This window comes from Leptodactylus fuscus, chromosome 4 (genome assembly GCF_031893055.1).
Source record: "Leptodactylus fuscus isolate aLepFus1 chromosome 4, aLepFus1.hap2, whole genome shotgun sequence".
NCBI lineage: Eukaryota > Metazoa > Chordata > Amphibia > Anura > Leptodactylidae > Leptodactylus > Leptodactylus fuscus.
The window spans coordinates 133478656-133506241 of record NC_134268.1 but is presented as its reverse complement, the minus strand read 5'-3'; the positions used below and the strand labels follow the sequence as shown (position 1 = coordinate 133506241).

General features: G+C 42.7%; 1 protein-coding gene and 1 pseudogene across 1 annotated transcript in view; both read right to left on the bottom strand.

The window, feature by feature from the left end:
* The window catches only part of LOC142200617 (uncharacterized), a 109596-nt gene that overhangs the window by 11421 nt on the left and 70589 nt on the right, over window positions 1-27586 (bottom strand). The window contains exons 21-24 of the mRNA XM_075271093.1: window positions 22838-22873; window positions 12777-12839; window positions 12480-12542; window positions 9792-9827 (exon numbers count right to left, since the gene is read on the bottom strand). Of these exons, the coding sequence (XP_075127194.1) occupies window positions 9792-9827; window positions 12480-12542; window positions 12777-12839; window positions 22838-22873 (198 nt within the window). The remainder of the gene's footprint in view (window positions 1-9791; window positions 9828-12479; window positions 12543-12776; window positions 12840-22837; window positions 22874-27586) is intronic.
* Window positions 24144-24257, bottom strand: LOC142201666 (U2 spliceosomal RNA; annotated as a pseudogene).

Here is a 27586-nt window from a genome sequence, read left to right as displayed (position 1 = left end):
GTTGTATGTGTTTCACAGTATTTAACTACTTTATATGTGTTCTAGGGAAAGGGGGGCGATTTAAATTTTTAATACTTTTTATATTTTTTTATATATTTTTTTTACTTTTTTTACTTTTTTTTTTTTTTTTTGCATTTATTAGACCCCCTAGGGGTGTTGAACCCCAGGGAGGTCTGATCACTAATGCAATGCATTACAATGCTAATGTATTGCAAAATATCATCATTTCTTTTGCAGGCTGCATAGACCAGCCTGCAAAAGAAAGAGGTTGCAGACAAGCCTGGGAGCCTTGTACAGGCTCCCGGCTGTCATGGCAACGTGACGTCGGCCCTGTAGCTTGCTCCAGCGATCACCGGCAAAATGGTGGCGCCCATGCGCCGCCGGGAAAATGGCGCCTCCGGCGCCTTTCACCGTGGCGCTGGAGGGGTTAATGCCTCCGATTGGTCCCGGGACCAATCGGAGACATTAGCGCCGGTTGTCTACTGCTTAATTCAGTAGACACCCGGTGGCTATGGCGGGCGCCCGGCTCCTGGACGGTTGCCATACTTACACACCTGGCATGCGCCGTACTATTACGGCGGATGTTGGGATGTCCGCCGGGGGCCGCAAACTATTGGCCTGCGGGCCGCGACTTTGAGACCCCTGATTTAGAATCTGAAAAGACCCCAGAGTTTAATAATAGTTTGTGGATGGTATACCCCCAAAATGTCGAGTTCTTAAGGGACCAATTTCGTTAAGGTACTTTAAAATTAGAAATGAGAGAACACTATTTGAAACAGCCGTTTCGAATAGCATGCTCCCATAGAAATGAATGGAAGCGGCCAGCACGCTGACTTTGCCGGTGGCCGGCCGCTTAACCCCCTGCATGCCGGCTACGTCCATTCATTTCTATGGGAGCGTGCTATTCGAAATGGCTGTTTCGAATAGTGTTCGATCATCTCTATTTAAAATGCATCTACACAGGAAGATTTGTTGTATATTTCAAAAATCGCATTAAAATCATGCGACTTTAGTTTGATGCAATGTTGCTCCAATATGCAGGAGTCTGCGATTGCTTGTTTTTATTTTTAATTTTTTTAAAAATACTTTAAAGCTTGTAATTAACTTTATATACGTGCACAAATGCACATTAATAAAAAAAAAATAAAAAAAATGGAGTATACAAAATTTCAGCAAACATTACAAAGACAGCAATTGTTGTACCCAATTCACTGTTGCATGCAACAGAATTGCTGTCTACTGGAGCGATGTCACATGTGACATTGAGATGGGACATAAGATCGAGTGGGTTGGATTTTTGTGTGACTGTTCAGTGTGCTGCGTGTCCCATGCGACACATTATAAAATCAACCCTTTTTCCAGGCGGTCATAAAACCTAATTTAATGGTAGGAGTATGGGCAATCAATGCACTATACACAAAAGAGGCACATATGTTCAAAGCTGGTAGTATTGCTTATAAGATTATTCATGGTTAACTTTTGTACGAAGTGGAAAACCTGAAAAATGTGGAAAGCCTTGGAGGAGGATAATAGGGAGTGAGAACAGATGAAACATTCCCTAGTGAAATCTCATTTATCACAGGGGACTTGTTAAGTAGCCTAAAACTGGCATGTCTCCAGCAGCTTATACTGGAAATGTGTTTTGCAAGAGCAGTAGGATATAGTCAAACATCTTAGCGTCTCTGGGATCAGGTGGAAGGTTAATGACAGGACCATAAATGGTCCCGGAATGAAGTTGGAGCAACCAGAGTAGATTCTAATGTTACCCACTGTGGGCAGTCTATGTCAGTGTGTATAGAGCATACACCGATGAGCAAAAGGGTAACAATATTTTGAACTTTTGACTTTCAGGCTCCATATCTAACCATCCACTATAGCATCGAACATGAGACTACCATCCTGCTATCTAATGCATACATTTGACTGACATCTATTTAGCATATGATTAGTTATGCAGATTCTCATCATGTAACTGCATTGTTACAGTTTTGCTTCTGGTGGTGAAAAAATATTTTTGTATACTATAAATTACAACCATGCATTCCCTATTAAATTAATGTGTTATTAGGTTGGTATGGTATGTATTGGTATGAAAAAAATATATTTCAATATATTTCATATCTGCTCCCATCCTTTTTTAATCACTTTTCAAGTAGTTCACAGCCACACATTCTCCCAAACAACAATAAGCCCTGTAGCACTTACAAGTCATGAAAACATGTGTGCTTAAAAAAAACACAGGCCAACACCTTTCCCCCCTTAAAATGGTAATTTTTTGAGTATCTTAAATTTTAAATGTGCAAAAGCGAGTGACAGCGAAGTGTACACTCACCGGCCACTTTATTAGGTACACCTGTCCAACTGCTCGTTAACACTTAATTTCTAATCAGCCAATCACATGGCGGCAACTCAGTGCATTTAGGCATGTAGACATGGTCAAGACAATCTCCTGCAGTTCAAACCGAGCATCAGTATGGGGAAGAAAGGTAATTTGAGTGCCTTTGAACGTGGCATGGTTGTTGGTGCCAGAAGGGCTGGTCTGAGTATTTCAGAAACTGCTGATCTACTGGGATTTTCACGCACAACCATCTCTAGGGTTTACAGAGAATGGTCCGAAAAAGAAAAAACATCCAGTGAGCGGCAGTTCTGTGGGCGGAAATGCGTTGTTGATGCCAGAGGTCAGAGGAGAATGGCCAGACTGGTTCGAGCTGATAGAAAGGCAACAGTGACTCAAATAGCCACCCGTTACAACCAAGGTAGCCAGAAGAGCATCTCTGAACGCACAGTACGTCGAACTTTGAGGCAGATGGGCTACAGCAGCAGAAGACCACACCGGGTGCCACTCCTTTCAGCTAAGAACAGGAAACTGAGGCTACAATTTGCACAAGCTCATCGAAATTGGACAATTGAAGATTGGAAAAACGTTGCCTGGTCTGATGAGTCTCGATTTCTGCTGCGAGATTCGGATGGTAGGGTCAGAATTTGGCGTCAACAACATGAAAGCATGGATCCATCCTGCCTTGTATCAACGGTTCAGGCTCGTGGTGGTGGTGTCATGGTGTGGGGAATATTTTCTTGGCACTCTTTGGGCCCCTTGGTACCAATTGAGCATCGTTGCAACGCCAAAGCCTACCTGAGTATTGTTGCTGACCATGTCCATCCCTTTATGACCACAATGTACCCAACATCTGATGGCTACTTTCAGCAGGATAATGCGCCATGTCATAAAGCTGGAATCATCTCAGACTGGTTTCTTGAACATGACAATGAGTTCACTGTACTCCAATGGCCTCCACAGTCACCAGATCTCAATCCAATAGAGCATCTTTGGGATGTGGTGGAACGGGAGATTCACATCATGGATGTGCAGCCGACAAATCTGCGGCAACTGTGTGATGCCATCATGTCAATATGGACCAAAATCTCTGAGGAATGCTTCCAGCACCTTGTTGAATCTATGCCACGAAGAATTGAGGCAGTTCTGAAGGCAAAAGGGGGTCCAACCCGTTACTAGCATGGTGTACCTAATAAAGTGGCCGGTGAGTGTATGGTTAAAGTCAGAGTTTGTATCCACTGCTTATCATCTGTTTTTCCATAGACTTATATATGTCACTTTTAGAGATGAGCGAACACTAAAATGTTCGAGGTTCGAAATTCGATTTGAACAGCCGCTCACTGTTCGAGTGTTCGAATGGGTTTCGAACCCCATTATAGTCTATGGGGAACATAAACTCGTTAAGGGGGAAACCTAAATTCGTGTCTGGAGGGTCACCAAGTCCACTATGACACCCCAGGAAATGATACCAACACCCTGGAATGACACTGGGACAGCAGGGGAAGCATGTCTGGGGGCATAAAAGTCACTTTATTTCATGGAAATCGCTGTCAGTTTGCGATTTTCGCAAGCTAACTTTTCCCCATAGAAATGAATTGGCCAGTGCTGATTGGCCAGAGTACGGAACTCGACCAATCAGCGCTGGCTCTGCTGGAGGAGGCGGAGTCTAAGATCTCTCCACACCAGTCTCCATTCAGGTCCGACCTTAGACTCCGCCTCCTCCGGCAGAGCCAGCGCTGATTGGCCGAAGGCTGGCCAATGCATTCCTATGCGAATGCAGAGACTTAGCAGTGCTGAGTCAGTTTTGCTCAACTACACATCTGATGCACACTCGGCACTGCTACATCTGATGTAGCAATCTGATGTAGCAGAGCCGAGGGTGCACTAGAACCCCTGTGCAAACTCAGTTCACGCTAATAGAATGCATTGGCCAGCGCTGATTGGCCAATGCATTCTATTAGCCCGATGAAGTAGAGCTGAATGTGTGTGCTAAGCACACACATTCAGCTCTACTTCATCGGGCTAATAGAATGCATTGGCCAGCGCTGATTGGCCAGAGTACGGAACTCGACCAATCAGCGCTGGCTCTGCTGGAGGAGGCGGAGTCTAAGATCGCTCCACACCAGTCTCCATTCAGGTCCGACCTTAGACTCCGCCTCCTCCAGCAGAGCCAGCGCTGATTGGCCGAATTCCGTACTCTGGCCAATCAGCACTGGCTAATGCATTGTATTGGCGTGATGAAGCAGTGCTGAATGTGTGTGCTTAGCACACACATTCAGCTCTACTTCATCGGGCTAATAGAATGCATTGGCCAATCAGCGCTGGCCAATGCATTCTATTAGCTTGATGAAGCAGAGTGTGCACAAGGGTTCAAGCGCACCCTCGGCTCTGATGTAGCAGAGCCGAGGGTGCACAAGGGTTCAAGCGCACCCTCGGCTCTGATGTAGCAGAGCCGAGGGTGCACAAGGGTTCAAGCGCACCCTCGGCTCTGATGTAGCAGAGCCGAGGGTGCACAAGGGTTCAAGCGCACCCTCGGCTCTGATGTAGCAGAGCCGAGGGTGCACAAGGGTTCAAGTGCACCCTCGGCTCTGCTACATCAGAGCCGAGGGTGCGCTTGAACCCTTGTGCAGCCTCGGCTCTGCCACATCAGAGCCGAGGGTGCGCTTGAACCCTTGTGCACACTCTGCTTCATCAAGCTAATAGAATGCATTGGCCAGCGCTGATTGGCCAATGCATTCTATTAGCCCGATGAAGTAGAGCTGAATGTGTGTGCTAAGCACACACATTCAGCACTGCTTCATCACGCCAATACAATGCATTAGCCAGTGCTGATTGGCCAGAGTACGGAATTCGGCCAATCAGCGCTGGCTCTGCTGGAGGAGGCGGAGTCTAAGGTCGGACCTGAATGGAGACTGGTGTGGAGCGATCTTAGAATCTGCCTCCTCCAGCAGAGCCAGCGCTGATTGGTCGAGTTCCGTACTCTGGCCAATCAGCGCTGGCCAATGCATTCTATTAGCCCGATGAAGTAGAGCTGAATGTGTCTGCTTAGCACACACATTCAGCTCTACTTCATCGGGCTAATAGAATGCATTGGCCAATCAGCGCTGGCCAATGCATTCTATTAGCGTGAACTGAATTTGCACAGGGGATCTAGTGCACCCTCGGCTCTGCTACATCAGATTGCTACATCTGATGTAGCAGTGCCGAGTGTGCATCAGATGTGTAGTTGAGCAGAACTGGCTCAGCACTGCTAAGTCTCTGCATTCGCATAGGAATGCATTGGCCAGCCTTCGGCCAATCAGCGCTGGCTCTGCCGGAGGAGGCGGAGTCTAAGGTCGGACCTGAATGGAGACTGGTGTGGAGCGATCTTAGACTCCGCCTCCTCCAGCAGAGCCAGCGCTGATTGGCCGAATTCCGTACTCTGGCCAATCAGCACTGGCTAATGCATTGTATTGGCGTGATGAAGCAGTGCTGAATGTGTGTGCTTAGCACACACATTCAGCTCTACTTCATCGGGCTAATAGAATGCATTGGCCAATCAGCGCTGGCCAATGCATTCTATTAGCTTGATGAAGCAGAGTGTGCACAAGGGTTCAAGCGCACCCTCGGCTCTGATGTAGCAGAGCCGAGGGTGCACAAGGGTTCAAGTGCACCCTCGGCTCTGCTACATCAGAGCCGAGGGTGCGCTTGAACCCTTGTGCAGCCTCAGCTCTGCTACATCAGAGCCGAGGGTGCGCTTGAACCCTTGTGCACACTCTGCTTCATCAAGCTAATAGAATGCATTGGCCAGCGCTGATTGAAGCAGAGCTGAATCTGTGTGCTTAGCTCAACTACTCCACCGGTGTAGTTGAGCTAAACACACACATTCAGCACTGCTTCATCACGCCAATAGAATGCATTGGCCAGCACTGATTGGCCAGAGTACGGAATTCAGCCAATCAGCGCTGGCCAATGCATCCCTATGGGAAAAAGTTTATCTCACAAAAATCACAATTACACACCCGATAGAGCCCCAAAAAGTTATTTTTAATAACATTCCCCCCTAAATAAAGGTTATCCCTAGCTATCCCTGCCTGTACAGCTATCCCTGTCTCATAGTCACAAAGTTCACATTCTCATATGACCCGGATTTGAAATCCACTATTCGTCTAAAATGGAGGTCACCTGATTTCGGCAGCCAATGACTTTTTCCAATTTTTTTCAATGCCCCCGGTGTCGTAGTTCCTGTCCCACCTCCCCAGCGCTGTTATTGGTGCAAAAAAGGCGCCAGGGAAGGTGGGAGGGGAATCGAATTTTGGCGCACTTTACCACGCGGTGTTCGATTCGATTCGAACATGGCGAACACCCTGATATCCGATCGAACATGTGTTCGATAGAACACTGTTCGCTCATCTCTAGTCACTTTCACTTTGACATAACTTTGGCTGTGTTTGCCTTTGAGAGCTACAAATTTCATAGTTAGTTCCTAGGAGTCCTTAGAGTTTTCGTCACTATGTTTTAAGCCAATCTAAGTGGTGGAGTGGTTCATACCGAACTTGGTCGACCTGAAACTAATCTTGGGACAGAACCACCAGATCCTGAAACTAATCTTGAGAGGTTCACCCATCTCTAGTCATCAATTGATTACATACCTCCCAACTTTCAGAGGACAGAAAGAGCTGCATGTTGTGGCAAATTTAGCTCCACCCACTTCTAAATTGACTCTGTCCATTTCCATTAATATAATAATAATAAATTTGATTTATATAGCACCAACATATTCCGCAGCGCTGTACAATTTGTAGGGTTCAAATACAGACAGAAAGATGCATTACAAAGAAAGTCATTTCACACAGTGGGACTGAGGGCCCTGCTCGCAAGAGCTTACAATCTATGAGGTAGAGGGGGTGACACAAGAGGTAGCAGGGGTGGCATTGCTTATGTGGAGGTCAGACACTTTTGTAATAGAGGTGATTGTCATTACACAAACTTAAAACTTTATGAGCCATCACTAGTGGTGTCCTTTAACATTTTTCCATTCATTTGTGCTTTCCACACAGTATATAATGTTCTTACAGTTACCCTAATATTATATGCCCTGACATTATAGTGTCCTCCTCAAATTTATCCCACAGTCTCTCTCCTGGTGCACCCACAGTTTAATGTCCCTCCAGCTGCTTCATAGTTTAATGTCCTTCTCCACCTGCCCCAGTTTAAACTGAGGGCAACTAGAGGGGGACATTAAACTGGGGAAGCTGGAGGGCGGCATTAAATTGTGGGGTTAGCTGGTGGGGGACATTAAACTGGGAAAATTGGAGGGGGACATCAGAACGTGAGCACAGCTGGAGGGGGACATTAAACTGGGGGAAACATTAACCCCTTCCCGCCATGCGCCGTAATAGTACGGCGCGTGTCGGGTCTGTAACTATGGCGACCGCCCGGGAGCCGGGCGGCCGTCATAGCCGCCGGGTGTCTACTGCTTTAAGCAGTAGACAACCGGCTCTAATGCCTCCGATCGGTCCCCGGACCGATCGGAGGCATTAACCCCTCCGGCGCTGCTGTCAAAGGCGCCGGAGGCGCCATTTTCCCGGCGGCGCATGGGCGCCGCCATTTTGGCAGGGATCGCCGGCTCCTGGAGCATGCTCCAGGGCCGACCCCTCGTTGCCATGACAGCCGGGAGCCTTGTTAAAGGCTCCCAGCCGGTCTGCAAATTCTCTCTTTTGCAGGCTGGTGTATACAGCCTGCAAAAGAGATGATGCTTTTTTGCAATGCATTGCAATGCATTAGCATTGTAATGCATTGCATTAGTGATCAGACCCCCTGGGGTTCAACACCCCTAGGGGGTCTAATAAATGCAAAAAAAAAAATTAAAAAAAATATAAAAAAATATAAAAAGTATTAAAAGTTCAAATCACCCCCCTTTCCCTAGAACAGATATAAAAGTAGTTAAAAACTGTGAAACACATACATGTTAGGTATCCCCGCGTCCGAAATCGCCCGCTCTACAAATCTATACAAATATTTTTCCTGTTCGGTAAACGCCGTAGCAGGAAAAATAGTCAAAAGTGCCAAACCGCCGTTTTTTCACTGTTTTAATTCTGATAAAAATTTGAATAAAAAGTGATCAAAACAATAACATTTCCCGAAAATGGTAGAACTAAAAAGTACACCCGGCCCCGCAAAAAAAGACGCCCTATGCATCCCCGTACACCTATGTATAAAAAAGTTATGGCCGTCGGAATATGGCGACTTTTAGAAAAAAAATTTTTTAACACCGTTTTGGAATTTTTTTTAGGGGTCAAAATGTAAATAAAACCATATAAATTTGGTATCCCTGGAACCGTACCGAAACACAGAATATAGGGGACATGTCATTTTGGCTGCAAAGTGAACGCCGTAAAACCAAAGCCCGTAAGAAAGTCACAGAAATGCATTTTTTCTTCAAATCCACCCCATTCTGAATTTTTTTCCTGCTTCCCAGTACATTATATAGAATAATTAATGGCGGCATCATGAAGAAAAAATTGTCCCGCAAAAATTAAGACCTCATATGACTCTGGGAGCGGAGAAATAAAAAAGTTATGGGGTTTAGAAGGAGGGGAGTCAAAAACGAAAAACGAAAATCAAAAAATGCCATCGGCGGGAAGGGGTTAATGTCCTCCTCCAGTTGACCTCAGTTTAATGCATCTCTTTAGTTGCCCCCATTTTAATGTCCTCCTCCAACTATCCCCCGGTTTAATGTCCCCTCTTCAGTTGTCCCCAGTTTAATTTTCCCTCCATCTGCCCCCACAGTTTAATGCCCCTGCCCCCACAATTTAATGTCCCCACTTCATCTGCCAAAGTTTAACATAAAAAACACTGATACTCACTTCCCCTCGCTCCCCTGCTGTGCACTCTGCAGTCTCTTGTCCCGGAATGTTCAGAGAGCCCATTCATAAGGAGAGACTAACTGTTCCATAATATTAAATAGCCAGAAGAGGGCTCATGTACCGCCAAGGAAACTTATCCACTGCTTCTTTGATAACAGAGTTATAATACAATCATAAGCTTGCTTATAAGTTTCTATGTATAGGACAATAGACTTATAATAATACTCTGGTACTTTTTTTTCTATAAACACATCTAATTTGTGCTTAATGAAATGTATTTAAAAAGGCTTGCATATCATCAATCATGACACCTGTATGCAGACTATAACCTGAAGCTCTTGGACCCTAGTGCTAAATCTGTAATGGGGCCCCCAATTACCCTGAGCTTAGCTATAATGCTGTTATCTTATTATGTTGTAGAGAGTTCTTTGGGCTTTCTCAGGCTCCAGGGTCCGGTATTATTTACTCACCCTGTAACTACTCCCTCGCCTATGTTTTCAGCATGTATTTTGATGATGAAATATGTTAACTACTGAAGTACTGGAGTAGTAAGGTGACTTGATTGAGCTAAACATTTTGAATAATTAATAATTAAAAATGAATATTACCGTTATTCCAGGATCTCCACGCTCTCCTGGTGAACCCTGAAAGAACAATATGGAGAATTTTTATTCTTAGTACAGTTGCAAGAAAAATACAACAAAAATAAATTTTTGCATTGAATATTATTAAAATGTGGTTTAATTGTGTGTTATTTGTTTAGTTAAAATGTTGAAAAAAAACAAACATTTGTATTGTTCATGTCTTATATTGAGCACATTAACTAATAGTCATAAGATAGGGTTGTGAACCAGAGGTGTAACTAGCTGAAGGAGGGTAAGGGGGGGGGGGCGGTGGCTGTATGCAAGGGCTGTTATGATCTTGCAAAGGCTAAGACCCTTTTACTGTTTACATCGCACACCATTTGTTTTAAAGCAGCAGTGCAATATTATCAATCATGTTTACTTCTATGGGATAAAGCTGTAATCACATCACATGGCTGCTACAAAACAGATGAGTGATGGTGGTAGGGTTAGTTCAGGGGGAGCACTGAGAATATTTATCCTTTATGTATTGGACAGAAGATAAATATTAGATTGGTGGGTTCTGACCACTGAGATCTCCACTGATCCTGGCAATGTGGGTGTTTTACGCCTACTGTGCATATTCACTTCAAGCCAGCTGTTTCTGGCACTTCCATCAAAGCATGGATGAGTACAATCCAGCATGGGCGTGACTACATTCAGGTAATTGTTGCAAGGTCTCAGAATGAACTGCAGGAGTAAAACATCCCAATTATCAGGATCGATGGGTGTCTCTGGGTTCAGATCCCACCGATCAAATATTTTTCTTCTATTTTATAGATCGAGAATAAATATTTTTCATAGCATAAACCCTTTGAATCATGGAGTTTGTGGGTCATTGACCTACTTATTAAAGTGACACTAGACCCAGGAAAGGTATTATTTTTGGTTTGTTGTTTATTAGGATGGGGACAAGGGGCAAGTTTGCAGCAGGTTTGCCACAATGGAATCACTTGTATCTAACCCAGTGGTTCTCAACCTATGGGTCACGACCCTGGCGGGGGTTGAACGACCAAAACACAGGGGTCGCCTAAAGCCGTCGGAAAATACATATTTCTGATGGCTTTAGCAGCTGAGAGGCTGCGCTACGTTTTGCAGCAGGATAGATCCTAGTGGGCTGAAGGACCTGTGATGATGTCATGACCATGTGATCGGACTCTGTGGGCGGAGCTATTCAGTACAGTGCCGAGTTACACAGGAAGAGGAAGCTGCAGTGAATGGAGACTGGAAGGTAAGATGGAAAGAAGAGACAGCATGTGTAAGCAGGGGGGAGGGGGTGCAGGCTGTGTGTGAGCATGATAGGGGGGTTCAGGCTGTGTTTGAGCATGATAGGGGGTTCAGGCTGTGTGTGAGTATGATAGAGGGGTTCAGTCTATGTGTGAGCAAGATTGGAGGTGTTTCAGGCTGTGTGTAAGCATGATAGGGGGGTTCAGGCTGTGTGTGAGCATGATAAGGGGGTTCAGGCTGTGTGTGAGCATGATAGGGGGTTCAAACTGTGTGTGAGCGTGATAGGGTGTTCAGGCTGTGTGAGAGCAAGGGGGGGGGGGGGTCAGCAGATTTTGTGGAAGAGAGCTTTTGTGATTAATCACTATGTTTAAATTATGTTTGATTTGTAGCAATGAGAATACAAAATGCATATCAGGTATTTACATTCCGAATCATAACTGTAGCAAAATTAAGGCCCGTTCACACGGGCACAGAGGAGGCAGATTATGGCGCGAAATCCACGTCATAATCCGCCCTCTCACAACGGCAGCAACCTCCGGACTCCGGGTGGGGGGGTGGGGGGGGAGCCGTGACAGTCGTGTCACTCTCAGTGCCTAAATCCACTATAAATCTGCTATACCACGCCCTGTGTGAACTAGCCCTTACAGTTATGAAGTAGCCACCAAAATTATTTTTTGGTTTGGGGTCACCGCAACATGAGGAACTGTATTGCGGGGTCACGGCATTAGAAAGGTTGAGAACCACTGATCTAACCTCATGTGATATGCAGTAGCAGTGTAGTAGTTTAAACACTGCTGAAAAAAAAAAAACAAAAAAAACTTTTTGAGGCCAGGGCCCCACAGGACGGAAATGCCATGATTTGCACGTAGGGGGAACACCTCAGGAAAAATTGCGTTGTTTTACAGTCAGGGTTAAGTGGATGGGATTCTAGCGAAACCGCAGTGCAGACAAGTCATGATTTCAAAACCATCTCGGTTTTAGAAATCGCAGCATTTCCCCATAGGTATAATTGAAACAGAAAGTCCGCAGAGGTAACCTCTGTGAACATTCTGTTCTAAAGTGCTGCGGGAAGAACCGCAATGCGTTGCCACCATGGTTTTTCCTGCTGCGTTTTTGCGCCAGAATGCACCATGGGGCCTTAGCCTAAAAGAAATTTACTAACCTGGAAGTAACTGTTACAAACTAGGTGCTGTCTAATCAAATTCTAGGACATCATCCCAAAAAATTGAAACATATGAGTTTCTGTACAGATAATTGCACTTAGTCAGCAGTCAGTAGCTTCACAATAGTGAGGGAAGGTAGCGTTTAGGCTTGTTGTACACAGAAACATGTAGAGACGCACATGTATTACTTTTCATTATCCACTGATTCCTGAAAAAAGGTGTTGCCTATTGGTGGACTTAATACACTCAAATAAAACTAGTGTGAAGGAATAGGAATACTCACAGGAAACCCAGGAGCCCCTATGGGACCACGCGTGCCTAGATGTCCATTAGATCCATATTCTCCCTGATTAAATGAAATAGCGTTCTTGTTAGAATTTACAGTATGTAAAAGGACATGGCAACAAAGAAAAACAAGAATAATTAAAATCAAAAAGGTTTCATTTTTTTAATTGTATTTACACACATTTGAAAACTGTTTTTAATCTAAGTTATGAATTATTAGGTAGTGTTAAGTATAAAACAGTAATAAAAGCTACAGGATCACTCAATACAGAAGAGAATATAAAGTGAATTTTACCGAGTCTCCTTTTGCTCCTTTTAGACCTTGCTCTCCTTTCTCTCCAAATTGTCCTCTTGAACCCTAAAGTTAAAAAAAGGAATAAACAGCATTGTAACATTGTGAGCTCCTTTTTAAAATGTCCTTTTCATATCAGGGTCACAGCTTGTGGTTTGGCAATAAGGTCAGGACTAGTCTGCGACTTTTTGTAATGCAACTAATTGATGTTAAGTTAACTACTGAGCTAAAGTTGCAACCTCAAGGAACACAGTGAATTGTATGCATTCTTTTGCTGCACAGAAGCCATTTCAATTTTAACATTTAGTGATACAGATAAAGAGTCTGCAGTGGTCCACAGAGCTACCTCACTAATATGTCTGCTATTATAATCCAGCAATACAGATATTGGGGCTAGTTCATTGATAAAAAACTGCCGTAGAGGGATGAAATAAAGGCACATGTTTGGAGTAAACAAGCGCCTCAAGGCCTGGACTGTGTCTCGCCCACCACTTTCTGTGAATGTAGGCAGTGTGTGGATCAGGGTGGGCCGAATTCCTACCTGGCATAGATTTGTATTCTGGTATTGGGACGTGCAACTGATTTATGAAGGGGCTGCAGCTGCTTCATAAATATCTTGCTCTGAGGAGCTCCCATATTCAATAGTGTTAATCTAGATACTCAGAAAGGAACTTAGTAAGTATTGTCATAGATTATCCCTACATATGGTATACTATAATATAATGAAAAAAAGATTAATCCATGATGATTCTTGCTATGCTTATATTCATATACAGTCATGGCCATAAGTGTTGGTCTCCTTGACATTTTTCCAGAAAATGAAGTATTTTTCCCAGAAAATTATTGAAATTACACATGGTTTGTTTGACATATATTTATTTCCTTTGTGTGTATTGGGAAAACACAACAAAACTGAGAAAAAAAAAAAAAAAGGCACATTGGACATAATTTCACACAAAACTCCAAAATTGAGCCAGACAAAATTGTGGGCAAATAACTTTGTCTCCAGCGTGTGATGCTCGTTCAAACTCACCTGTGGCAAGTAACAGGTGTGGGCAATATAAAAAAAAAAAATCACACCTGAAGCAGATAAAAAGGAGAGAAGTTGATCAATCATTGCATTGTGTGGTTATTGTGTGCCACACTAAGCATGGAGAACAGAAAGAGCAGTAGAGAACTGTCTGAGGACTTGAGAACCAAAATTGTGGAAATATCTATAATTTCAAGGTTACATGTCAGTCTCCAGAAATCTTGATGTTCTTTTGTCCAATGTGCGTAGCATAATTAAGAAGTTTACGACCCATGGCACTGTAGCTAATCTCCCTTGATGAGGATGGAAAATTTGATGAATGTTTGCAATGCAAGAAAGTTTGGATGGTGGATAAGCAGCCCCAATCAAGTTGTCCTGCAGGCTCAGGGTGAGCCAACGTGAAGTATCTATCAACATTTGAATGAAATGAAAAGCTATATCAGGAGACTCAATAGGACCGCACTGCTGACAGACATAAAAAAAGCTAAACTATAGTTTGCCAAAATGTTCTTGAGTAAGCCAAAATCCTTCTGAGAAAATGTCTTGTGGACAAATGAGGCTAAGATAGAGCTTTACGGCAAAGCACTGCATTTCTACTGTTTGCCTAAAACAAAATGAGTCCTACAAACAAAAGAACTTTGTACCAACAGTCAAATATGGTTGGGCTCAAAGATATTTTGGTGTTGTTTAGCTGCCTCTGACTGTGTGCTAGGCATCATGAACTCTGAAGATTACCAAAGAATTTTGGGTCTCAATGTAGGGCCCAGTATCAGAAAACTGGGCTTGGGTCCTAGGCGTCAGTCTTCTAGCAGCACAATGACCCCAAACGTCAGAACTCTCCAGTGCTTGGTTTCCCTCCATTTCTGAGTGCTTTTTGAAGTGGCCACCAATGAGTTTGTATCTAAATCCCACTGAACACCTGTGGATTGATCTTAAAATTGCTGTTGGGAGTAGGCACCCTTCAAATATGAGAAACCTGGAGCAGTTTGCAAAATGGTGATCCAAAATTCCAGGTGAGAGGTGTAAGAAGCTTGCTGATGGTTATAGGAAGCAATTGATTTCAGTTATTTTCTCCAAAGGGTGTGCAACCAAAAATTAAGTTGAAAATTTAAGCACCCAAAAATTTAAGCTTTGGGTGCCAGTAATTTTGTCCTGCCCATTTTTGGAGTTTTGCGAGAAATTGTATAATTTTTGCCTTTATTTTCTGTTTTTTGTGTTGTTCCAATACACACAAAGGAAATAAACTTGTATAGTAAAACATGTATAATTCTAACAGTTTTCTGGGAGAATTACTTCATTTTCTGAAAAAAATGTCAGGGGTGCTAACACTTATGGCCATGACTATATATAAAGTTTAAGCATGGATTGGTTGTCATGAGAAAGATTTTCTTTTCACTTAGTCAAATGTAACACTTTATATAAAGGGGTGTTTCAACTCATTTTTTGAGCCAGTACTCAACTCTCCCTGGTCTTCTGCTACCTGGTGCTACAGCTCACGTCTGCAGTTTACAGAAACTGCTACTGTTTGTGCCAGGTGAATATCCCTTTAAAATGTGTAAAATTATACACTACTGTCTAAATAAACCAAAATGATAATAGGCTGACCATTTTGTTTCCTTTTAGCACCACACAAAATTTCTCATCTTTCCATTGCACAGCAAATAGCTTTTTTGGTTTAGCATTAAATCAGCAATATAGCATCTTGGTTTTTTTTTTAACAGGATTAAAGTAAATGTTTTAATGGTTATAGTGATACTCAGTTTGGGAATGATTTTTACTAAAAAAAAATTGCGCAATTTTTTCAACTTTTTTTTTTTTACACTATACATCTTGTATATTTTTTAATCCTATAAAAGGTCCTTCGTTTAAAGAAGACCTGACACCAAGTACAAAATGCTAAATAACATACATCATTTAATTCTAAATGTGACTGATCACTTTGTTGGTTTCTTTTTTTAAATCTGTCAAGCCATTCGAAAGATACAGTCACTGGAAGATTATATGTAAACTACCTCGTAGTCTCCATGTGGGCCGAAACCTGTTGTATTTCTCTAAACTAAAACAGTTCCTGCCCACATGAAGAATCATAGCTAGTTTACAAATACCCTCTTTCCAGGGGCTGTATCTCATGTATGGGTGGACACATTTTAAAAATAAAAACACAAACTCATTCAGGAGTGCATTGAGAATCAAATGATGTATTGCCTTTAGCTTTTAGTATATGGTGACCGGGCCTCTTTAATATCTCTCTTTTCATCACAAAATACTGGCAATGCTTATGTATGCCAGTACACTGTTCCTTTCCATAGAAAAATGTGGCATTTTGTGTGCTCTAACGGAAGACTGCTTAGTCATCACTGTGGACTATTATTCTGGTTGAACAATACTGTTATCAAGGATTAGATGACACAGGGCTAACTGCCAGGAACACAGATTTCTCTAATCCCTGCCGGGACATACTTTCCACTGACCGGGACAGGACCCAGAATTTGGGATTGTCCCTCTGAATCTGGGATGGTTAAGAGGTATAAAAGTATATGCTCACACATCTATACAATATATCCAAAGTCAGGTTTATGTTCATTCATATAAATGCTTATCTTAATTTTGGGTACCAAATCTGTATTTTACCAGCATGTTCCAGTCTCTCATCCACAGACTACTACCGTTCCTTACTTTTCCCAACACTTTCACCAGCATACTATCAATTTTCCCGGCAGAATTAAATCTCCTCTCACCACAAGGGCTAGTTCACACGTGAACTGCCCGCGCGGGTTTTGACACAGAGAGAGACGCGGCGAGCCACTTACCACTTATCATGGTGGTCCAAGGTCCCGGCCACTTCCAGCTGGCCCTGTACCCCGCCGTGCCTGGTCACGGTTGCACCCCCTGCGACCATGATTGTTACGCCACTAACTATATGTCCAACTGCTGATTGGCTTAATTTTTTTCATGGTCTATACTCATGCATAGGATTTTTTTTTTTTTTTTAAATTTGATTTTTATTGAGGAAAGGGAAATTTTCAATATATAAAACAGTAACAAACAAAAGAAAAATCCGCAAAGTTCCGAACATTAAAGTATTGCATACAAGGTCAATGCAACAAAACGCAAACTGGGTGTGAAGACACCACACAAATAATTAAATAAAGTAAGACCAGAAAATCGGTTATACACACGAAGCTTAGATAACAGGAACCTCGGTAAAACATAGATAACAAAGGAAGACAGAAGCTCGGAAAAAGGAAGAAGAGGGAAACACCAAAGGGGAGGGAGACAGGAGAAAAGGAAATTAAAACAGGACAACAACAAAAATAAACAAGAAAACCAAACATATTCAAGAACAGTATACCTGGGTACAATACCAAAAATATATAGATAACAGCAAATATAGAAAACGAAGCCACCTGGAATCATGGAGCAGTTAAAGGGATTCTACCACTAAAACACTTTTTTTTTCTAGTTACCACGTCGGAATAGCCTTTAAAAAGGCTATTCGTCTCTTACCTGTGGAAGTGCTCTCCGCCGCGCCGTTCGTTCAAAATACCGGTTTGTACTGGTATGCTAATGAGTTCTCTCGCAGCGATGGGGGCGTCCCCATTGCAGCTCAAAAACTGACCGCAGCGCCGCCTCTCTGGTCTTCGGTGTCCTCCCCTTGCCTCTTCAGCGTCTGTCGGACGCCTGCGCAGTATGCTCTCTGTTCGGCGAAGATTGCCGAACGTACTGCGCATGCGCGAAAGTGCGGTGTCCGCACTATGGCTGGGACCGCAATTTCGCGCATGCGCAGTACGTTCGGCAGTCTTCGCCGAACAGAGCGTACTGCGCAGGCGTCCAACAGTACGCTGAAGAAGCAAGGGGAGGACACCGAAGACCAGAGAGGCGGCGCTGCGGTCAGTTTTCGAGCTGCAATGGGGACGTCCCCATCGCTGCTCCTGCGATGGGGATGCCCCCATCGCTGCGAGAGAACTCATTAGCATACCGGTACAAACCGGTATTTTGAACGAACGGCGCGGCGGAGAGCACTTCCACAGGTAAGAGACGAATAGCCTTTTTAAAGGCTATTCCGACGTGGTAACTAGAAAAAAAAGTGTTTTAGTGGTAGAATCCCTTTAACAAATTTAACAGGTTTAAGGGGTCCCCACGGGATCAACCTGAGATCGCAAGGAAGAAGAGGCCTTACTAGCTTCCATATACGAGATCCAAAGGGACCACTGGGTGCGAAATTTGGAGTAAGTATGGTTCTTGTTGGCCAATATACGTTCCAGAGTACACGCTAAATCAACATGATGGATTAACTCAGCTACAGTCAAACAAAGAGTGGACTTCCACTGACGAGCAATCATAGCCCGAGCCGCTAGTACAATTTGCCCTAGAACAACCTGCGACCTCAAGGGGAAGCTAAGAGAATCCAAAAAGCATAAGTCAAGACCAACTAAAGTGGACATGAACTGAAATACAGCCGTCCAAAAGGCTAAAATGGGAGGGCACTCCCACCACAAATGCAGGAAAGAACCTACTTGCCCGCAACCCCTCCAGCAGAAGTTCGAACACGAGGGGTCTATATGGGCCAATTGGCTTGGGGTCCGGTACCCTACTCATGCATAGGATAGGATAGGTCATTCCTATATGTAAACTGTGGTGAGGGACCCGAAAAGTCCAGTAAATCCTGATCAGCCAACAAGACTTTCCAGATCCTCTCCAGGGATATGCCTTCTTTGCCTCAATACGTACTTTTCCTCCGCTCCGACTATGCGATTGAGACCAATGCAGATTGTGGAGCTAGTATCCCTTCAGGTCCACCACTTATGGGGCAAAGCCTGGAGGAGACTGCATGAGGAGACATACACTCACAGCACCTTACAAATGCTAAGGGACTTAAGGTTCCGAAACGCGCCAGCAGGGGTTTTAATCACCTTTTTTCGCTTTTTTCGTTATGTCTCCCTCTACTTTTTCACTTTTGTATATTTTCTTGTAATTTTTTATTTTGTAATGAAATAAAAGCTATATTTTATTGAAGCCGGGATGTGATATGGATCCTTCTTTATCTTTTTTGGTATATCGACACATGGCTTTTCTTCAAGTCCCAAAGCATGGATCGTGCCCCCCGAAAGCTTCTACATTCAACGGTGAGCTTTAGTCAAAATTACTCTTTTTTCTTGTGTCGAAACATACACTCTCATTGAGAGCACTTTCCAAACTACATGGCCTCTCAGTTTCTCTTCAGAACTGCTTACGGGATAGACTGTCCCCCACAATCACAAACTTCAAGAATACCCTGAAGACTCATCTATTTAGTATTAACCTCCAATAATGCTATTTTCAACACACCACGATGAGAATAGCGTCTACTCTCACCTACTGTCTCTATCCCTCTCCCCTCAGATTGTAAACCCTTGCCGTCAGGGCCTTAAATCCCAATGTGCCACGGAGTGAGCTAATATAGGTACATTCTATATGGATACTGTGAGCTACATCGTTGTCTCACAATGTACCACAGGCAATATCATATTACATTGGTCTCAATGGTACTTAATGTTGATACTTTGCTGCTGATTAGAAGGGCCAGGTCTGTCCTGGGAGTTCTCTGGACCCAGTACAGGTGGTGAGTGACAGAAGGTTACTGTCCATGGTGAGTAAAGCTCCCATCCCATGTATGAGAGCGTGATAGCACTGGGCAGTATGGTCAGTGATCGATTGCTTCACCCAAAGTGTGAGAAGGAGCGCTATCGGAGATCCTTCCTCCCAACTGCTGTCAGGCTGTATAATCAACATCAGGCTAAGCAGAGTTCACTCCGCACAGAGAACTAAATGATCCTGAGTCTTTCTTTTTAAATTCCTAGTTGCTATGACTCATAGTATATTTTATATCTGCTATGAGCTTGTATGTGTTCTTTCTTGAATTATATTACTGTATTATCCATGCTGCTTTAACACACTGAATTTCTCTATGGTTGGACTATTAAAGGATTATCTTATCTATGTGGAGTTTGTGATTATTATTAGAATTCAGCCAACTGTAAGTGTATATTTTTGGGTAAAGTATGTATAGATGTGTATATTTGTTTACAGTATGTGTCTTAAATACTGTATGAGTATTGTATGTTTGTAGACAAGTATTTGTGTGTATATATTGTATATAAATGTATGTGTGTGAATAGATGGGTATATACACCAAAGGAAAGTGGAGGCGGCACTCTTAGGTCAACAGTATTCTCTCCCCCCCCCCTCCCTTTCTCTGGCTGTCCTCTGCCCACCAATGAGAGGGCTGAGGAGAGCCCAGGAGGCGGGGTTTATCCGTATACAGAAAATGGACCCCTGCCAAGCTCCTGCCGTCCTGCACACAAGAGAAGAAGGAGAAGAAGCTCCAGGAAAGTGAAACTAAAAACAAAACAAAACAGGTACACAGGACATACTGGGGTTACTATGCTTATTAATATCAGGCATTTGGGGGTGATTAATTTTGTTTTAGTAATTCCATGTGCCTCATATTAATAGCAATTAACCCCATCATGTCTCTCATATTAACCCTTGTGTGTCTCACCATAACAGTTACTAATATGTGAGACATATGGGGGTAATAATAATGAAGATACTAAATGAAAATTACTAAATTGTAATGCGCATGACCAGACTTTTTATCCACTTGTCCTGGTATAGCGGTCAGTGGGTGACGTGACAGTATTTAGTCCTGTAGGGGCCACTGAGGGACATAATAGTGTGTGCAGGGGCCTCTAAGGGACATAATACTGTGTGTAGGGGCCACTATGGGGGATAATACTGTGTGCAGGGGCCACTAAGGGACATAATACTGTGTGCAGGGGCCACTGTGGGGCATAATAGAGTGCGCAGGAATGCGTAGGAGGGGCTCGGTCGAGATCGTCAGGGGAGGAGGGCCCCCCATGTCAAAAGTTCGCCATGGGGCCCCACCATTCCTAGTTACGCCACTGATGTGTGAATAGATGGGTATATGTATAAGTATAAACAGCATATCAATGTCTATCCATGTATCTATGTTTTCTTCTGTACATATGTACCATTATACAAAATAGAATTGTATTTTATAGTGTGATGCTCAGTATATTGAGAAGTTAAAAGGGTTGTCCAGGAATTACAGTTTTCTGCAAAGAGGTTGGGGAAGGTGAAATATAAGAAAAAAAAAAATCCACACTCACCTGTTCCCGATGTCTCCTGCAGCTATTTGGTCCAGTGGCACAAGGGATGGCTTGTTCTGGCATTAGTCCTTATGTATGTGACTGCTGAGGCCAATCGAGGACTAAGGAAAGGAATCAGGACATTACAGATGACATATGTGAATGACATCCCGATTCCCTTCCGCAGGCTGCTGAGGTCGCTGATTGGCCTCAGCGGTTACTTGTGGTGAGGACTCCTGCTGGAAAAGCCCCTGTGGCATCGCTGGACCGGAGAGGGATGGGAGGACCAAGGGTAGAGGAGTGTGGATTTTATTTTTAATCCTTCCCGGCTTCCTTGCAGAAACGTATAATTCCTGGACAACTTTTTAAGGACTAGGCCAAACACAGCAAAAAAAAAAAAAAAAAACACTGGGGAAAAAAAATAAATCTGCAAAAACATAGTTTTTATCAACAGCGTTTTTCATTGAGCTTTGCTGCATATTTCTCTGCAGTTGGTTCCCCTATTAAATATATGAGGTAATACTTGTGATTCTGCAGCTAAAATTAATCTACTGTGGGTGAAATTAAATGATATTTTATTCAGTTTGCTGGCACATTTCTGCAGCCACCATAAACAATGTGTGTCACATTATGGATAAGCAGTTTGTTTGTTTTTTGTTGTATATTTTGCTTGTGATTTTTGAGCCAAAGACAAGAATGGCTGTGAAAGGAATGGGAAATATATAGAAAGTTTATTATATTTCTGCTGAATCCACTCCTGGCTTTGGCTCAAAAACTGCAACAAAATCTGCAACAGAAAAGCTGTGTTTCCGTAACATGGGACCTCAGTCTTAAAGGGTTTTTTTGATAATCAAAATTTCTAACATAAAGTAGGTGATAAGTGCCTGACTGCTGTGTCACGAGGTCAAGTGTCCTGTGTTCTCCTATATCAATAGTTTGGTGGGTGAGTGAGTGCACTGCCGCTCTGTACAAAGTGTATGGAACTGAAGGAGGTAGCAGAGGTCAGAGGTCATCTGTTGTCATCTGCCCCATAGACTTTGAATGGAAGGGCACTGCACATGAACACCAATTCATTGAGACAAAAGAACATGGGACCTTGTGTGTGTGATTTGATGTTTGATTTCTGTCATAGGTCGGCTACCGATCAGACACATCACCAATTCTGTAGACAAATGACAAGATATGGTTACAAGAAAGCCCCTTTTAGATTAAATGGAGTCTATCATTAGCTCTAGTTTTTTTTTAACTAAGCATATATTTGCATAGCCTTTAGAAAGGCTATTCTAGATATACATTGTATTCATTAATCCTCCCAGCCGTTTTTGAATTAGCCCGCTTTTACTGATATGCTAATTAGCCACCACGGAGCAGCGGAGGTCTCTGTGATGTTCCCTGAGCACTGCTTGATGAAAAAGTAAAGTTCACTCTAGCATGACCTTTTGAAAGATAACTCCCTATAAATCAAGGCCTGGTTATCTTTGAAACTTTGCCCTAGTTTAAAGCCAAACCAGAACATATTTTCCAAACGGACAGTGACCTATCTACATACAACTGTATCAGCATGTTCTGTTAAACTCTACACACTCTAATGTGTACTTCAAATGCAGTCTTCCTAAGGAAACAGAGTCCCCTAATTATTTTTCAGCCATTCAAGCATTTTAACTTGAGGTTTTAACTTAGTATCAACGAAAGCTATCTAGAACTAGTAGAGCTCTTTTAAAGACTGTGAATACAAGGATTTTAATAACATATACTGTATTCTTATAGCCAATAAAATAAGTCATACAAAAGGAACAAAATAATAATAATAATAATAATAATAATAATAATAATAATAATAATAATAATAATAAATATAAATGATATAAGCAGGATTCTGTTACCGGAAAACCTAGAACACCAACTTCTCCACGATCACCCTATGTAAATAAATATAAATAAAATTACTACCAGATATATTATAAAACATACATTATACTACAAAAATGATTATACTACTTTGATTAGTTAACATACTAAACTACAAATAAATAATTGCATCTCATTTTACACCATGTATTTGTATCCATTGTTATTATCATAACGTATTAATTGGTTGAGCTACAGCCATTGCAGTCATGAGAGGAAATGCCTAAAAAATTGTAGGAATTGGGTCACATATTGCCTGTTACTGGAAAATATGGGTGGGAAAAGAAAAGACATTCTACTGCACAGTAGAGATGAGCGAACAGTAAAATGTTCGAGATTCGATATTCGTTTCGAATAGGCGCTCAATAATTGACTATTCGATCGAATATCGAACCCCATTATAGTCTATGGGAGAAAATGCTTTGCTACAGGGGATCCTACCATTTGACTCAGGAGGGGTCACCAAGTCCACTATCACACCCCAGGAAATGATGCCAACGCCCTGGAAAGGAACTGGGACAGCAGGGGAAGCATGTCTGGGGCATCAAGTACCTTTATTATGTCGGGATCCCCTGTCAGCTTGCGGTATGCCGGAGCTGACTTTTTCGCATAGGAATGCATTGACCAGCGTTGATTGGCCAGTCTACGGGATTCGGACAATCAACGCTGGTTCTGCCTGTCGAGGCGGAGTCTAAAATCAATCCACAGCAGTTTCCATTCTGGTCCGATTTTAGACTTCACCTCCTCCGGCAGAACCAGCGTTGATTAGCCGAATGCTGTAGACTGGCCAATCAACGCTGGTCAATGCATTTCTATAGTTAGATATAGCAGAGTTGGCCGTGCAGTTAGCTCAGCTACTCCAGACAGATGACAGAGCTCTGCACTACACCCAACCATCCCTCCAGCTACTCCTCCTGTACTAACACGATTAGCTCAGCTTGGCTATTCCTTAGTACTACTAACATGCTCAGCTCGGCTATTCCTTAGTGTAATAGCCGAGCTAAGCGTGTTAGTAGTACTAAGGAATAGCCAAGCTGAGCGTGTTAGTCTGCTGCATATCTGCCAGCTCTCCTACACACTCAACTTGCTTTTCTTTAGTACTACTAACACGCTCAACTTGGCTATTCCTTAGTGTAATAGCTGAGCTGAGCGTGTTAGTAGTACTAAGGAATAGCCAAGCTGAGTGTGTTAGTCTGCTGCATATCTGCCAGCTCTTCTACACACTCAGCTTGCTATTCCTTAGTACTACTAACACGTTCAGCTCAGTATTCTCTCCCCCCCGAGTAGTCTACTCCCGCCTTTATCACCATTGGACCTCAGACGGTTTCACCTACTTCCTGCTTTTGATAAGAACAGATACTACACTTGATCTTAGCCAAAAGGCCGAAAAGCGAAGCGGAGTGTCACAGCAAAAAGTCTGAATACTTATGACCATGTGATATTTCAATATTTTTTAAATAAATTTCCAAAAATATCTACATTTCTGTTTTTTCCTGTCAAGATGGGGTGCTGAATGCACATTAATGAGAAATAAAATGCGATTTTTTGATTTTGGCAAATGGCTGCAATGAAACAAAGAGTGAAAAATTTGAAGGGGTCTGAATGCTTTCCGTACCCACTGTAGTTCTTCTAGCTTTATTAACAATAGATTCTCCTTATAAAAATCCCCCTCCCTGAATTTAATGTGAATAGTTCCGTTTTATACATACCCTCACCTTATAAAATAATTCTCCCAACCTTATTATTACTAGTTACTCCTTACAGATAGACCCCCCATATGTATGTATATATTCATAAGCCTAGGGGAACTATTTTAGAAGGTGAGCTACAGTGTTGGCCAAAAGTATTGGCGGGGTACTAATAGTTCCTTCACAAAAATGTATGTACAGCCTACCTATGAATATTTCCTTTTTATACATACAGTGTTGGGCAAAAGTATTGGCACCCCTGCAATTCTGAAAAATAAATGTCACAAACACTACCACAACAAGGTAGGACATCTGGTGTATATACGTACACTTTCAACACAAACCACCAGGCATAAGATACTATCAAAAATAGAAAAGTTTTTATCAAATAAAATTGCATATACTTCAGACAAAAACATATAAGACAAATGAGGTATACGGGAGAACTGGACCACCCAAGAAGGCACAAATAGGTAATGGCAACGGTGAATATGTATAGCATAATATAACAGGCAACAGCAGACTATGTCCAACACATATATAGAGAGGAGGTATATGAGTAGGGTCCAATAAATAGTGAAATACAATAGGTGTACTCCTGAATGAGTTAAACCCACACATAACCAACCATAGTAAAATAAGGAAAGAAAGACACAGACTCAGCCTGATGAGAATATAGTCACATAGATGCCGTTACTCCATACCAAACGTGCCCACGACCCGACGCGCGTTTCGCCCAATAGGGCTTTCTCAAGGGACCTATGTGTTGTTTCAGTGGCAAATGATTGCAATCACAAATTCTTTTTGTCTTCAATGGAAAACCACAAAAAGAATTGTCAAAAGGCCAAACTGGATATAATTCCACACCAAACATAAAAAAGGGGGTGGACAAAAGTATTGGCACTGTTTGAAAATCATGTGATGCTTCTCTAATTTGTGTAATTAACAGCACCTGATACTTACCTGAGGCACCTAACAGGTGGTGGCAATAACTAAATCACACTTGCAGCCAGTTGAAATGGATTAAAGTTGACTCAACCTCTGTCCTGTGTCCTTGTGTGTACCACATTGAGCATGGAGAAAAGAAAGAAGACCAAAGACCTGTCTGAGGACTTGAGAAGCTATATTGTGAGGAAGCATGAGCAATCTCAAGGCTACAAGTCTATCTCCAAAGACCTGAATGTGACTGTGTCTACCGTGCGCAGTGTCATCAAGAAGTTTAAAGCCCATGGCACTGTGGCTAACCTCCCTAGATGTGGATGGAAAATAAAAATTGTCGAGAGATTTCAACGCAAGATTGTGCGGATGGTGGATAAAGAACCTCGACTAACATCCAAACAAGTTCAAGCTGCCCTTCAGTCCGAGGGTACAACAGTGTCAACCCGTACTATCCATCGGTGTCTGAATAAAAAGGGACTGTATGGTAGGATACCCAGGAAAACCCCACTTCTTACCCAGAGACATAAAAAAGCCAGGCTGGAGTTTGCCAAAACTTACCTGAGAAAGCCAAAAACGTTTTGGAAGAATGTTCTCTGGTCAGATGAGACAAAAGTAGGAAAAGGCATCAACATAGAGTTTACAGGAAAAAAAAAAAAAAAAAAGAGGCCTTCAAAGAAAAGAACACTATCCCTACATCAAACATGGCGGAGGTTCCCTGATGTTTTGGGGTTGCTTTGCTGCCTCTGGCACTGGACTGCATAACCGTGTGCATGGCATTATGAAGTCTGAAGACTACCAACAGATTTTGCAGCATAATGTAGGGCCCAGTGTGAGAAAGCTGGGTCTCCCTCAGAGGTCATGGGTCTTCCAGCAGGACAATGACTCAAAACACACTTCAAAAAGCACTAGAAAATGGTTTGAGAAAAAGCGCTGGAGACTACTAAAGTGACCAGCAATGAGTCCAGACCTGAATCCTATAGAACACCTGTGGAGACATCTCAAAATGGCAGTTTGGAGAAGGCACCCTTCAAATCTCAGGGACCTGGAGCAGTTTGCCAAAGAAGAATGGTCTAAAATTCCAGCAGAGCATTGTAAGAAACTCACTGATGGTTACCGGAAGCGGTTGTTCGCTGTTATTTTATCTAAAGGTTGTGCTACCAAGTATTAGGCTGAGGGTGCCTAATACTTTTGTCGGGCCCATTTTTGGAGTTTTGTGTAAAATGATCAATGATTTGACTTTTTTTTCATTCTCTTTTGTGTTTTTTCATTGCAAGCAAAATAAATGAAGATATTAATACCAAAGAGTTTGTGCTTGCAATCATTTTCTGGAAGAAAATGAGTATTATCTGACAGAATTGCAGGGGTGCCAATACTTTTGGCCAACACTGTATGTATAAAAAGGAAATATTCATAGGTAGGCTGTACATACATTTTTGTGAAGGAACTATTAGTAATAAGGCTATATAAGTAGTATTGCCCCCAGTTTAAAGCCCCCCCTTCATCTGCCACCAGTTTAATTCCCCCCTTCATCTGCCACCAGTTTAATGTCCTCCCTTCACCTGCACCCAGTTTAATGTCAGAGATGAGTTGAAACCAGGACATAGCTCTTGCCAACTAAGACCATGGGACATGACCCACAATTCAGGATGGTTGGGAAGTATGGCGATATGTGTGGGACATCCTGTGGCCACGTGTTCCCTCTCATGGCAGAGCTTCAAACTGGCATTTTTCAGCAGGATAAAACTTGCCAACACAGAAGCAAAGTACCATGAATGTCTCCACCAATTTGGTCTCTCTGATCGCAAGATTGGATACATTATGGAACCTGAATGCCTCTGTATCCCGTTGCTAGAGGTGACCAAACAGAGTACTAGAACTTACTTTCAGTTGTTCACACATATAAAGTTTCATTCAATTCCTACAACTACTTCTATGTTTGTTTCTTTTTTTATTATCAATGACTATATAACAGAAACTCGGGTACAACACGGCATAACAGCGACTAATGTGTCTATATTGGAGAGAACTTCTTGAGTAATTAGGTCTTTTGCTTCCTTTGAGTCACAGACCTATATAAAGATTGTAGTCTGTATCGGC